The sequence below is a fragment of the Cetorhinus maximus genome, unplaced genomic scaffold (genome assembly GCF_964194155.1).
Source record: "Cetorhinus maximus unplaced genomic scaffold, sCetMax3.hap1.1 HAP1_SCAFFOLD_1133, whole genome shotgun sequence".
Classification (NCBI taxonomy): domain Eukaryota; kingdom Metazoa; phylum Chordata; class Chondrichthyes; order Lamniformes; family Cetorhinidae; genus Cetorhinus; species Cetorhinus maximus.
In genome coordinates, this window is record NW_027597075.1 from 89,064 (window position 1) to 103,764 (window position 14,701).

Sequence of the window (14,701 nt, forward strand, 5' to 3'; positions counted from 1 at the left end):
CGAACAACATTAAAACTGAATGGAAGTTGTAATATTAACTTTGGGCAGAATTTTCCATGCCCGCTGATGGTGGGTAAGGGGCTCATTAATTTTCTGGTGCGGGATCTCTCAAGCAGGCTCTGTGCTTGTTAATATCATCTGTGTTAGAAAAAAAAGGCGAAAATCAGCGAAATCAGCCCAAAATATAGGTCCCCACTGCTTTACAGAGTCAGCACACGTCCTGGAAAAGAATACAATAAAAAGGTCCATCACCCTTCAGTGGGGGTTTGAGCTTCACTCAATAATAATCAACAAATCCAGTCCTATGGAGACCACTTTTTTCAAACATTCCCCCAGCCACATTCTTAAACTTAACTCTTTTCATTCAATGTATTTGATTTTTGTCAGGAGGGGTGGAATGTTCATTTTATTAAGATAAAGATGCTGCCCAGGCAGGAACTAGGGCAATTTTTTTGTTTCACCCATTGACAGAATCAGCAGCCTGGCCTGCATCACTGAGTCACGGAGCTGAACAGCACAGATACAGGCCCTTCGGCCCATCGTGTCCATGCCGGCCATCAAAGCACCTATCCATTCTAATCCCATTTCCCGGCACTTAGCCCTGTATGCTACGGCGTTTCAAGTGCTCACCTAAGTACTTCTTAAATGTCGTGAGGCTGACTCTTGTTCATTTTAAGCAAGTGCCACTGTCAAGCAGGCAGCGGCAGCATTACAGGAAATGCTGCAAGTGCCCAACCCATCTGTTGGCATCTGAAAAGATAATGCAGCCCAACATGTTGAAAGCTCCAGTGCGCTCTGCCCATCTCTCACTTGAACCTTCAGTACGGCGGTCGGGGTGCGCACACGCTCTTTTACAAGCTGGGGGGTGGGCCACCCACCACGCGGGCGCAAGGAACATCCCAAATAACAGGCGTAGGCAAATAAACGGCCTCACGTCAGTTTGAGAGACTCTGAGCAGCCAGGACCAGGTCTGCATGCGGCCCCTTAAAAAAGAGCTCAGGAGGTCATCAGCAAAATAAAACAGGAGCTTGCAAAGAGCCCTTAGCTGACTGTAAAGCCAGGAGAGGCTGGAGTGCTCCTCTCACTTCCCTTCTTAATGTCAGGGGCCACTGCTACCCACTGCTCCTCCTTGTTATTTTGGCTCCCCCCCCCGCCACTCATTCACTGCTGTGGTCCATCTTCCCCACCCCCCACCCCACCACCAACCCCCCTGCAAAATAGTGCCTTGGCCAGAGGCCCTGATTGCTCCCCCCTCCCCTCCCAATCATTGCCTCAATCCCTCGGCCCAGTTGGCCAAATTGCCCTCCCCTCAATCCTCTTCCCCTTTAACCTGAAACTGTTGCTGCTTCCCGATTGAAGCCTCTTTGCTGACAAGCTGCCTGGGGTACCTTTGTGAGTCAGCGTGAGCCTATTTCACAATCGTTGAGTCTGTGCCCAGAACAGTTAATGTGGCCTTTCACTTTCAGATATCGGCAGATAGGCTCTGTATCTCCGCGATGTGCTTTTCTTTCAATACCTCTTTCAGATTTCCAATCTCTTTCCACCTCTACCTGCAGTATAACTGTGGTCCAAGAGATAAGGAAAGGACCTGCGCTCATGCTGTTCCTGTCACAATTTTGGGCTGTCCTGAAACGCTTCATGAACACTTCGACACCTCTGGAAGTGTTGTCACTATTGTGCTGAAGGGAAATGTGTCAACCAATTTGCACACAGTAATGCCCCACAAACTACAACGAGATGAACCTATAGTTAATCTGTTTTCAATGGTTGGTTGAGTAATTAATGCTGACCACGACATGGTGGGGAGGTGGGGGTGGAAATCCTTTGCTCTTCTTTGAATAGTTCCGTAGGATACTTACGTCCGCCTAAACAGAACGTTGAGGCCTCGGTTTAACATGACAACTGAAAGGCAGCAGCTCTGGCAGTGCTACACTCCCTCGGTACTGCACGGGACTGTCAGCCTAGATTATGTGTTCAAGTCCGAAGTGCTGGTCAGCAAAGAGGCTTCAACTGAGAAGCAGCAGCATTTTCAGGACTTTAGGTTGCTGACCAGCACTGGTCAGTTGCCCAGTGCAGTGGCCAAGAGGCTCACTCGCATACTTGAGATCCTCACGATTTTGAGGTCCCTGGCCTCACTTAAATTTGGCAGGTGAGCCTTGGGGAGCCAAACCAGAGTGCCAGTGCAGCCTGCCAGGTTAAACCAGCCTCAAGAGCAAGGCCGGGCAGCTACCTACAAGGTAAATTTGGAACCGGGGGTCATCCCCCGGGGAGACAATGGCCCGAATATTTCTGCGGGCCCCGGAAGTTTTTTCCTCAGTTCCATCTCCAGTAACTTGGACCCAAAACGGCAATCAGGTTCCTATTTGTGTGACAGGTACCCCAATTTCCATATCAGGAGGGCCTGAATCAAGTAGGTGCCCACAGCAAGTCCCTTTCAAAAATGGCACAGGCTGCATCGCCATGACAACAAGGCGGTGAGCCCATGAACAACATTTTGAGGCCATTGCTGCTCCATTAAAAGCTAGAGAAAAGCAGTGAAAAATCACACCCCCCTCTCCCCCTTGGATGGGGTTCGAACCCTGATTTTCTAACACTGTGGTAAGGGTGTTCTCCAAGGGAAGAAAGCTGACCCTTGAAAGGTTTATATCTAAATGCAGACCTGGGGTACCAGCGAAAGGGCACTCTGCGTGAAGCAGCCTTCTGAACTAGTTAAACCCGTTCAAGGGAAGCCAGAAATAAGCATAGAGTTCTGCTTAAAAGCAGAGGAGAAAACTTCCTGCAAAACAGGGTGAGCGCTCGATCGTCGCCATCCCAGAGTCTTTATTCCAAGGCCCTGCAGAACTGGAATAAAAACAGAAAATGCTGCTAAAAACTCAGCAGGTCTGGCAGCATCTGTGCAGAGAGAAACAGGGTTCACGTTTCGAGTCCGCACCGCTCTTCTTCGCAGCTGAAGAGAGGTAGAAATGTGATGGGTTTTATGTTGCTGAGAAAAAGGGGGGTGGAGCAAAATAGAAAGTTAGGGAGAGGTTGGAGATCAAAGAGATTAACCGACAAAGATGTCACGGACACAAGACGAAGGGAGTGGTAATGATAGTACTAAAGACCAAAGAAAGTGTCAATAGTAGCATAAAGGTCAACCCTCTCTGAAAGCAAGATAACAGGATGTATTAATAGCAGAATAAGGGTCAACACTTTCTGAAAGCAAATCGTGAGGACAAGTTACAGACTAGCACTTGTGCGGGGGGGGGTGGGGGTGCAGTGGGTGGGGAGGGGAGGGGATGGGGGGAGGGTGGAAATCAAAATGGAGGACATAGTCCATGGTCTGAAGTTGTTGAACTCAATGTTAAGCCCAGAAGGCTGTAAAGTGCCTAAGCGGAACATGAGGTGCCTGTGGAACTGGTGTAGGGCCAATCCACCTTCTTTTAAGTGTCCACCATCTCCTTCACAAGCCCCTTCCACCGCCGGAGATCAGCCCGCCCATGGCACCTAAAACAAAGGCAGCATCACCACGTCACATTCATACAAATACCTTTATTTTTGTTCACAATAAATATTCTGTACATGTGCAGAACGATACAGTGAAACAGAGCAGCTAAGTTGCACTTGGTGCAAATGGAAATTTAATTCATAATGAGTTACAAATGTGCGTCAAACAAACCAGATGATTGGTTAATTTTTTTCTTTGAAATAGCAGTGTCTGGTTTACGTGAGATTCTTAGTGTCCTTTCTGGAATTTGTCAAGCAACTCTGCAGTTTGACTCCAACTATGGCTTCAGTGGGAATGGAGAATGATTTGCTCGCATTCACGAAACATGGATAATCTCTAGAACAGTTCAAAATGATCAGCGGTTTCGTTCAGGTAATTTGGGTACCAATGCATCAGTGCGTCGGTAACTAGAGGGCATCAGTTTCAGTCAAGTTCTTCATTAAAAGGGTGAAGCGAGGGCTTAGCGGAAATTTGATTTCCACACAGTTGGGTGCAGAATGCCTGATCAGGAATACTGGCGGAAGCAGAATCCATAACAGTTTTTACAGTGGAGCTGGATAAGCAGTTGAAGAAGGAAGGAAGTTAACAAGTTTGGAGGGAGGGCAGGAAGACGGGTAGCTCACTCTGAAGGTTGGCAGGGACACAATGGGCTGAATGGCCTCCCCATGTGCTGTAAGATTCTGGCTATTTTAGCGTCATTCAGTCCCAGTTCTGCCATTCAATGAATTTCAACAATTCTTTCTTGGTTCTCCATGGCTGTATGGTATTCCCACCTCTCACCTCCTTCCTGAAAAGTCCCGGCAAGCAGCACTGGCAAGTTGGTCAACTAAAACCAAAGCCAAGACCTATCCTTTGCCTCCTACCTATTTCTTACCCACATACACTAGAAGGAAGGTGGTGGCATAGTGGTAATCCAGAGACCCAGGCTGATACTCTGGGGTCATGAGTTCAAATCCCACCACAGCAGCTGGTGGAATTTAAATTCAATTAATAAAATCTGGAATTAAAAGCTAGTCTCAGTAATGGTGAGCATGAAACCATTGTTGACTGTCATAAGAACCCATCTGATCTTAGGGAAGGAAATCTGCCATCCTTACTTGGTCTGGCCTACATGTGACTCCAGGCCCACAGCAATGTGGTTGACTTGCCAAACCAAGTTGTATCAAACAAAGTGACCTCTATGCAGACACATGGGAACACCACCACCTGCAAGTCCCCCTCCAAGCCACTCACCATCCTGACTTGGAAATATATCGCTGTTCCTTCACTGTCGCTGGGACAAAATCCTGGAACTCCCTCCCTAACAGCACTGTGGGTGTACCTACCCCACTATGGACTGCAGTGATTCAAGAAGGCAGCTCATCGCCTTCTCAACAGCATTTAGGGATGGGCCTAGCCAGCGATTCCCACATCCCATGAACAAATATCACTAGACAGCAAACAGGACCGGAACCCTTCCGATTCCCCTCCTCAACTAGCTGAGTGTTCCCAAGGTCAATTCTAGCACTTCAACTCCTGATTGAGGTTACTTAATTTAACACAGGTCAAGCCCAAGGCTTTGATCCTTCATATTCAGGAATGCACTGGAGAGGTGGGGGCTTCACCCAACATCAAGTTTCACTACTCCCTAGCCTTCAAGGCTAAGAACAATACCAATGCATCATTCTAGTTGAATGGTGGGAGGGAAAACAAAGTGAACAATTTTGAGAATTATCCCTATGGACACCGAGGGGGTGAATACATTTTCTTGCTGGCTCTTTGATACCCATTATGGGGCCCAAGCGACATGGAGTCTTGCACTCTATGGCTGACCTAGACTTTGGCTCAAAGCAGTTTGTAGTTATGCTTTATAGACATTGATTCAGAATGACTGCATGGGTGCAGATCATGGATAATGAAGAGGTAATAAGAAAATAGTGGAGGGCATTCTTCCATGACCCGTATTATTGGATATCAGAGACCTTTGTACTGTATCTGATCCATTCTGAAGGTGCCCAACTTAGTTGTTTGGAGATAGTCAACCCACCTCGGAGTGTCAACAAAAGAGAGAGGGGGAGGGAACCCCCATGTAAGCCAGACACTGCCCTTAAAATGCATAAACTTATTAACCAAGTTGCAACAATGGCAATGCCTTGGGACCTGGGATACAGATTTCTACAGTGTCAAAGTGCACATTAGAGAGAAGTCCCCACAAGCTTTTCTTTTTTATTATGTGGGGAATGAGAGCATCGCTGGCGAGGCCCACATTGCTTGTTCATTCTTAGTTGCCCTTGAGGCTTCCCCATCGCCTATGGGTGCCAGTCAGTCGTTCTCTCTTAGGGATGTCTCTTGCTCAGTAGCAAAGCAGAGGCCTCGTGTCTGCCCTAGGAGTGTAAAGGGTCTTGACTTTTGAAGTAGGAGTCCGATTTGTCCAACTTGGCCCTGCGTTGTGGGTTGTGGATGTGACCAGTTACTAAGGTTACTAGTGACTCCTCAACCCGTAGACGTTGGACGCCAACACTCACCCTTCCTGTTACCTGGTTACGGAAGTGGGATAAGCTAGCAACTCTGACATCTACGGTAAACAGTGGAGTATTCCAATGGGCTTTTGACATGACATGTGCCCTGCATCATGGTATGATAAAGGCTGTCAGAGGCTATATGCTGTTATTAGACATGGATGTCTTTCACTGTGGCTGGAATTATCATTCCCATTAATAACCCTGACACAAAATAAATCATTTAAAAAACTTTTTTTTTAACAAAACTATTTACTTTCATTATTAAGAAATATTTTCAAAATAAAAATTTAAGTACCAAAAGCTGATTGACTTTAAGTGAGCTCGTCACCATCAGTGGAGGAAGGAGAATTTAGTAATCATATTCTACTGATGTCATAATTGGGATTGACATGACCTCGGGACCAAGACATTAGAACGAGGCAAGGCCCCTGGAGTGAGTTTCACACTGGAATCCAATCGAAGAGATTGTAAAGTGGCTGAATGACAGTCTGATTGGATTGATACATTTTCACCTTAACAGCTGCAAGGTCATTGGATGGTCCATTCTGGATAATGGATTCGGTACCAACTGAACAACGCTTTACGCTTGTACCGGTACTTGCTCCTTGTGTTTCAAAGGCACAGTTTCACGCTGGGGTGGTGGTGGGAGAGGAGCGGGGGGGGGTGGGGAAGGGATAGAGTGTAGGGAGTTACACTTTCTTCTCCAGTTCACCGTCCTTCATGTCCGAGATTGGGTGACGAGTGCGGCTGGGTTAATTGTTGGGCACGGGCGGCACACTGACCTAATTCACACCTGACATCCTTCAAGGAGTGTGAGCAGCAAAAGATGGCCATTGCCATTCCCAGGTCACCAAAAGGCGCTTGCAATACTCACAATGCAAGGCCAATGGAGCCTCTACCAACTCAATAGGTCATTTTGATTCTAACCATCCTTTCCTCCAGGCAACCCTTCTGCACCAAGGCTTTGAGCATCACTAGCCACATTCCAGCCAATCAGTTCAATTTTTATGATTTTTTAATTATGTATTAAAATATATATGTGTATGTATATATATATATATATATTTATATAAAATAAAAATATTTGATAAAAAATATTTCATTCTATTACAGTAATGCTTTCCTGCATAACTAAACATTTTTCAGTGCTGGCTTCGAATGAAACCACAATCTTGCTCAAGAGAATGAGATTTATTTCTCCGTGTCCTTCACAACTCTTGTCCAAAAAATATTCTTCCGTTCCAGTGCCGGCCCAGTGAGTGCCTGCTGTGGGCCAGCTTGCCGGGTTTGAACACCATTGCGACAAGGGCCACTGCCTGGCCGTAAACTTCGCTGGTCAATGACCCCCTTCGGAGGCCCCCCGAGCCCCTCAGCCGGGTTACATCGCCAGGGCAGTGGGACGGGTGAGGGCGCCCGTGACATCCCAGGCTCCTCCTGCCCCTTGCCGAGCGGCCGCACCCAGTGGTCAATTCCAAGGCTGGCACTCCACAAAAATGGAAAGACTCAATGCTCCCTGTGCTTGGAAATTACATTTTGAATGGAAATTCTTCGATGTACCTTCGTAGACGGGACACTAAGGGAAGTTTCCTCATGCCCTCGACCCCATGGTGGCTAATTATGTTCCTTCTGCATAACTGCTGTAGCTTTAGGATGGGGTTTCTCCGCAAGGGTTTGTGAAAGACCACAGAGACCTCGCAGTCAAACGTGAAGGGCTTTATCTGGGTGCTGTCCACACAGTACTCCAGGAGTTTCACGATGCAGTCAAAGTGGGCGTTATTGAACCAGAAGTGTTCCTTGTCGAAGAGGATTCGCATGCTGACTGGCCCCTTCTCCGCCCGGACGCTCAGGCTGAACAAGTGGTTGGCTTGCGTGCTGTCCCGAATGAGGAAAGTCCCCACGGGCTCCGCTGTCAGCATGGCGTGAGCCTGGTCCACGGGGAGCGGCCCCCAGTAAAATCCACTCTCCTCCAGGAAGCGCAGGGTCCGGTCGACGATCTCCCTCTCCTGGTTGCGGAACGTGCGAAAGTGGGTGGGCTGATCGGGCTGGAATCGGGGAGGCTCGGGTCGTCGCGCATTCGCCAGGGCATCCAGTTGCGTGCTCCCGCCAACCATCTCAGAGAGTCCGCCAACTCCAAAAGGACTCCATCTTTAACCTCCTTACAGATAAACGTCCTGCAGGGGGGAGAAAAGAGGCAAAAATGGGACAACTTTTGTAAAACTGCGCTTGGAACATAACCGCCACTTAGGCAAACACCAGCTCGACCATGAAACTTTTCAAAATTCAGGCTGACAGTCTGGCACCATTACCCTGGCTACAACAGCAGGTCAGAGGTTGGGAATTCTGCAGAGAGTAACTCACCTCCTGACTCCCCAAAGTCTGTTCACCATCTACAAGGCACGAGTCAGGAGTGTGATGGAATGCCCTCCACTTGCCTGGGTGAGTGCAGCTCCCACAACACTCAAGAAGCTCAATATAATCCAGGACAAAGCAGCCCCCTTGGTTGACACCCCATCCACCATTTTAAACATTCACTCCCTCCACCACCGACGCACAGTAGCAGCAGTGTGTACCATCTACAAGATGCACTGGCGGAACTCATCAAAGCTCCTTCGACAGCACCTTCCAAACCCGAGACCACTACCATCTAGAAGGACAAGGGCAGCAGATGCATGGGAACACCAGCACCTGGAAGTTCCCCTCCAAGCCACTCACCATCCTGACTTGGAAATATATGACCGTTCCTTCACTGTCGCTGGATCAAAATCCTGGAACTCCCTCCGTATCAGCGCTATGATGTACCTACCCCACAAGGGCTGCAGCGGCTCAAGAAGGCAGCTCACCACCACCTTCTCAAGGGCAACTAGGGGTGAGTAACAATGCCGGCTGAGACAGTGACGTTCACGTCCAATGAGAGGGCGACAAAGAACTCCAAGCCCCATCACTAAGGGAGTGCTGCACTCTAGGGGCTGCAGTCTTTCGAATGAGATGTAAAACTCAGGCCTCGTCTGCCTTCTCAAGAGGATGTAAAGGATATCACAGTACTTAAATGAAAATAAGGGGCTTTCTCCCGATGCCCTGAGCAATAGTTTACCTCAACGGATATGGAAAGATAGGTCACCTGGTCATTATCTTATGGGCTTTTTTTGTGGGATATTACTGTGCGCAAGTTAGCTACTGTTTTTTGCCATATTACAAAGGTGACTACAGTTGAAAAGTACTGGAGCGGCTGGTACAGTGATACAGAAATGTAAGGTCCTTCTTCATGGTGAGCCTGTATTTAGCACCATGTAGTGACATGAATGATCAGATGTCGATTACACATCATAAGCATGGTGAAACTGACATTCAGCCCCACGGCCTGCTCACCCTTCCCAAAGGTGCTGCCTAACACCTTTCCCTGAACCCACCTCTCCCCTTTTCCCAAGATTTTAGGAACAGGAATTAGGTTCAACAAACGGTTGCTCTTTGCAAGATCTCAAACTGACGCACTTCCTCCTCTTCCATCTGCTCCTGTAGGTCAGTTCCGACATTCATCCCAAGGGCCTTCTCAAGCCACTTATTGCATGTTGCCTCAACTCAACTCTATCTGCCAATAAATGCTCCTCTCTTTCTGGGCTTCCTCATTTTTAACCTGGCTTTTAAAACTCTTCATCACCATGAAATAGTTCCCAGTTCATCTTTATTCGTCCTTTTGACAAGGTCTCCACAACATTCTGATTTTTGAACAATAACAGGCCCAGCTTCCACCATCACAACTGGAAAAGCCACTTCCTGAAAAACATCTTTGCTAAAATGTCTTTCTTACATGACTACATGACCAGGGGAGACGGTGGCGTAGTGGTATTGTCACTGGACTAGTAACCCAGACACCCAGGGTAATGCAGATGGTGAATTCAATAAAAGAAGCCTGGAATTAAAAAGTGTGATGATGACCATGAAACCATTGTCGATTGTTGGAAAATCCCCATCTGGTTCACTAATGTCTCTTAGGGAGGAAAATCTGCCATCCTAATGTGGCCTGGCCTACATTTGATCCACAGCAATGTGGTTGACTCTTAAATGTCCTCTGAAATGGCCTAGCAAGCCACTCAGTTTCTCAAGGGCAATTAGGGATTGGGCAATAGCCCATCGCCTAGCCAAGCGACACCCACATCCCATGAATGAAGAATAAGAAAGCTGCGTTGGTTGGCCTGATCAACACTTTATACAACAAAGATGTAGCCTCATTAGATTGACTGTGAATCCCCTCGAGAACTGACACCTTACTTGTTTATCTTCACTGCAGCTAAGTACCATGCTGGTAGGCATTATCTATGCAGCAGATATCACTGCTCCGCTTAATACAAATTTTCTTTGCCCCATTTGAATTTTTTAATACATACTGATCAATATTAAACTGTACCTGCCACCTGCTAGCCCAGTTACCAAGGGACGCCTCATCCCTGACCACATTCTGAAGCTGAACCAGGAGGTTTGACCCCATGTTGTCTCCATCACTAAGATGGCCTACTTCCACCATAATACAGGCCAGTCTCTGCCACTGCCTCAGCTCCCCTGCAACTCAAACCCTCACCCCTGCTTTGTTATTTCTGGACTTGACGAACGGTCTCCTGGCTGGCCTGCCAACACCCTTCCTCAAACATGAGCTCATCCAAAGCTTTAGTGGCCCGTGTGCTTATCTGCATGAAAGTACGGTCCCTTCATCGCCCCTGTGCTGAATGAGCTGTCCTGGGACCCAGTCTGTCAGCTCCTTGGGTTTATTATTTTTATCCTTTCATGGAGTGAGGGCATCACTGGCAAGGCCAATATTTGTTGTCCATCCCTAATTGCCCTTGAACTGAGTTGCTAGGCCATTTCAGAGGGTAGTTAAGAGTCAACCACATTGCTGTGGGTCTGGAGTCACATGTAGACGAGACTGGGTAAGGACAGCAGATTTCCCTTCCCTACAGGGCTTTTATGACATTCGACACTGGTTTCTGAGACTAGTTTTCGATTCCAATTTATTGATTGAATTTAAATTCCACCAGCTGCCATGATGGGATTGAACCCATATCCCCAGGGCATTAATCTGGGCCTCTGCATCACTAGTCTAGTGACATTGCCACTGTGCCATTGTCTATTATTATTGATATGTTCCAATCCCTCCATGGCCTCACCCGTGCACCCCTCTCTCCCTCCCTCCCCTTGCCATTCCCACCACCCCTCCACCCTTCACAACCCCCCCCTCACTCCCCCCTCCCCCAACCTTTCTCTGTAACCTCCTCCAGCACCTGCAACCCTCTGTGGTCCCTGTGCTCCTCTAATTCCGGCCACTTGTCCATCACCAACTTCCTTCGCTGCACCACTCGTGGTCCTGTCCTCAGCTCCCTCGGTCCTAGGGGAGAATTTTACCCCTGTCGGGCGGGCTGGTCGGGAGCGGGCGGTGGCAGGCGCAGAGCCAATGGCCGCCTGCGGTCAGCTGCGCGCCGCCATTTAACGTGGGCGGGCCAATTAAGGCCCCGCCCAACATGACGCGCGTCCAGAAACGCTCAGCTACTTTAAAAAGTACGAAATAATTGCACGGTGTCGCTGATTATCCTGACGCCGTGGGGGAATTGTAATTTGACGCTCCACTGCTCCATCGACCCCGCACCCATAGTCCTGGACTCTGCCGGGGCTTCCTACTCTGCCCTTGCGCCTCTATTGTGGAGTCGGCGCAGCAATTCATGTCTTCAAACGAATGGAACCAAAAGCGTCCGAGATAGGTCCATGCCTGGCTCCCAGAGCTGTGAGGTCGACCTCCTTAGCCCCCACCGCACACCGGAAGGAGTTGTGGATCCAGGGCCCCGATTAAGAATTCTTGGGGCGCCAAAGAACAAACCAGCACTCCTCTGCACACCAACTCTCCCCATCCACTGAAACACAGAGTGTTTACCCCCGCCCTCCCCACCCTGCAAGGGCTCCTTATTTGCACTGGGCTCCCTAAGGCACTGGTACCATCAGGCCCCCGCGTTTAATGCCGAGCGCAGAATGACAAATATGGAGGTCGATGCCACCTTAGAACAACCACTAGTGCTTGTCCGGCCACAACATCGCAGGGCAGCGTGTTGCTGAAGAGCCGTAGTGTCAATGGGCAGCATGAGGAGCTTGCTACAGACAGCGTGAACTTAACACAGAAGCAAATGATGTCACGTAAAGGTAACCATGCGTCACCGAGTGTTTCCAGATCCTGATTAATCGACACATTCAGAGAAATTTGTGGGTGTTTCTTGCACATTTCTCGTGCGACTGACACTGAGCCTGTCGGCTGTTATTCTCTGCATTTCCTTTGACACTTGCGTTAACATTCGAAACTCATATTTGCTAGCATTGTGGTGCAGAATACTATACTTTCCTCGAGGGTTGAGATTCACTTCATCATGTTGTAATTTAAAGAAAGGCAGAGGAAGACCACAAGAAACTGGGATGGGCTGACAGGCATTTGGCAGTAAACAGAGAGACACAGACACAGGCAGACTGATACATAGACAGAGACATGGTAGGACAACAGCGACAAAGACAGTCACAGACGGGCAGTCAGAGGCACAGACAGGCCATCAGACGGGCAGACAGAGTCACGGTAGGACAACAGCGACAAAGACGGTCACAGACGGGCAGACGGAGTCGCAGACGGGCAGACGGAGTCGCAGACGGAGGCAGTGACACAGCGGTATTATCACTGGACTAGTATTCTGGAGTGGACTAGTACACAGACGGGCAGACGGTTTCACAGACGGGCAGACAGTGATGCGAACATGCACCCAGAGAGGCAGAAGGACACACACAGGTGAAGAGAACAGGGCAGGGCAGACGGAGAGAGGTACAGACGCACGCCCGGAAAGAGAAAGGTTAGGCCTGCTTCGGCTCAGCTGTAAACCCCACCACATGGGTCAAGCAACCTGCCGACATTCAATGCCTGGGCTTGTGCAGGGAGAATGGCAAACGACGCAAGGCGCCAGAGGGCGGACCAGGCTCCAGGCGGCGAACTAAACAAAAACACAAATGGACAGACAGACAGGAGCTTTAAAAACTCACCAGCCCTGAGCGGCTTGACTCTCATCATTGTTAAATCCATATTTTTTAAACTCTGTAAATGTTGGCTGTGTGAGGGAGATATCACTAGCCTCAAGGGGATTAAGACGTGTCTTTAATCTTATCGTATTCAGTTGCTGCACTCGTACATCATCCTACAGCCCCGCCCTGACAAAGGGACTTGGTAGATACCGTGTTCCATCAAAGGCCCAGTTATGCAAATCAGAGGAGAGCACATTTGCTCCTCAGGCCTTCTCTTGGAAAAGCCACCAAGGAATCCAAAATGCAGCCCTCAGTCGAGCTGTGGCCCTTGTTTCGCGCTGTTCCCCTTAATGGGATTTTCATCTCTTCCTTAGTCCCAAAGGCCACAGCAATTTGAGTTATATCTCATTCGGCTCCGTCACGTCTCACTCAGACTCTCAGGTGGATGTTCCGGTATCCGCTCTGAGGCAGATAGCCGCACAGTTCTGCCCTGTTTACTTGCCAATGTTTATCCCTCCATCACCATCACGAGTCACAGATTACCAGGTCATTTATCTTGTTGCTGTTTGTGACAGCTCGTTGTTTACAAACTAGCGGCCGCGTATCCTATACTCCAGAGCAATGACCCGACTAAAAATGTTCTTTGTTGGCCACGAAGCACTTTGGGTCATGAGAAGTCCTGGCTAGACACGAGTTTGCTTTTATATGAACTTTAGAACACGACCTGGAAGTTGGGTCGATTGGTGGGACCCAATGGCCAGAAACGTAAATGTAAAATTGACTGGTCGATCTCGTGTGGTGAGGCACACGGGAGTCAAGATCTAATTTACTATTTCAGTGGAAGCGGAGTCAGGAGATACACGGCCCAGGACATAACTCAGCGCCCATTTTAAAGCAGTAAATTCTGCCCTTAATTTTATTTTGGGCTGGTTTTAAGCGGCTGGAGCTAAAGCCGTGTGGACAGGGGAACTGGGCTGACCCGCAGCTGCCACAACTGGATCGAATGATCCCTTTTGATTTTATAATTAAAAGCGCTGTCTCTCTGCAGTGAAAGGTGAGGAACTGGGATGCAGAAAACCCCAGGGACAACACCGCGGGCAGTCGCGAGAGGAGGTAACCACCGTGTGACAGTTTTCACTAAGTGTAGCGCCAATTTGGGCCGCACTCCCCCAAGAGGCCATGGATGTGCTGGGGGGGGAGTGGAGGGTGAAGGGAGGGGGGGAGCAGAGGGCCGGTGGGGAGGGGTGGGGGGGAGTGGAAAGTGGGGATGGGGGCGAGCGGAGGGAGGGGGGGAGTGGAAAGTGGGAGGAGTGGAAAGTGGGGGGGAGCGGAAAGTGGGGGGGGGGCGGAAAGTGGGGGGGAGCAGAAAGTGGTGGGGGGGGCGGAAAGTGGGGGGGGAGCGGAAAGTGGGGGGAGTGGAAAGTGGGAGGAGTGGAAAGTGGGGGGGGGGGGCTAGCGGAAAGTGGGGGGGAGCAGAAAGTGGGGGGGGGCGGAAAGTGGGGGGGAGCGGAAAGTGGGGGGGGAGCGGAAAGTGGGGGGGGAGCGGAAAGTGGGAGCGGGAGCAGAAAGTGGGGGGGAGCGGAAAGTGGGGGGGGGGGCGGAAAGTGGGGGGGGAGCGGAAAGTGGGGGGGGGGGCGGAAAGTGGGGGGGGAGCGGAAAGTGGGGGGGGGGGGCGGAAAGT

General features: G+C 49.5%; 1 protein-coding gene across 1 annotated transcript; it reads right to left on the reverse strand.

The window, feature by feature from the left end:
* Window positions 1–3,511: 3,511 nt before the first annotated feature.
* On the reverse strand, window positions 3,512–13,742 carry LOC144675735 (suppressor of cytokine signaling 1-like). Its single transcript, XM_078536354.1, has 2 exons — window positions 13,042–13,742; window positions 3,512–8,159 (listed from the first exon to the last, which is right to left on the reverse strand). The coding sequence occupies exon 2, from the start codon at window positions 8,097–8,099 to the stop codon at window positions 7,515–7,517; it is 585 nt and encodes a 194-aa protein (XP_078392480.1). The 5' UTR covers window positions 8,100–8,159; window positions 13,042–13,742; the 3' UTR covers window positions 3,512–7,514.
* Between the last annotated feature and the right edge of the window lie 959 nt (window positions 13,743–14,701).

Coding starts and splice junctions, on each gene's coding strand:
- LOC144675735 (XM_078536354.1), bottom strand. CDS start 8,099: ATGGTTGGCGGGAGCACGCAACTGGATGCCCTGGCGAATGCGCGACGA.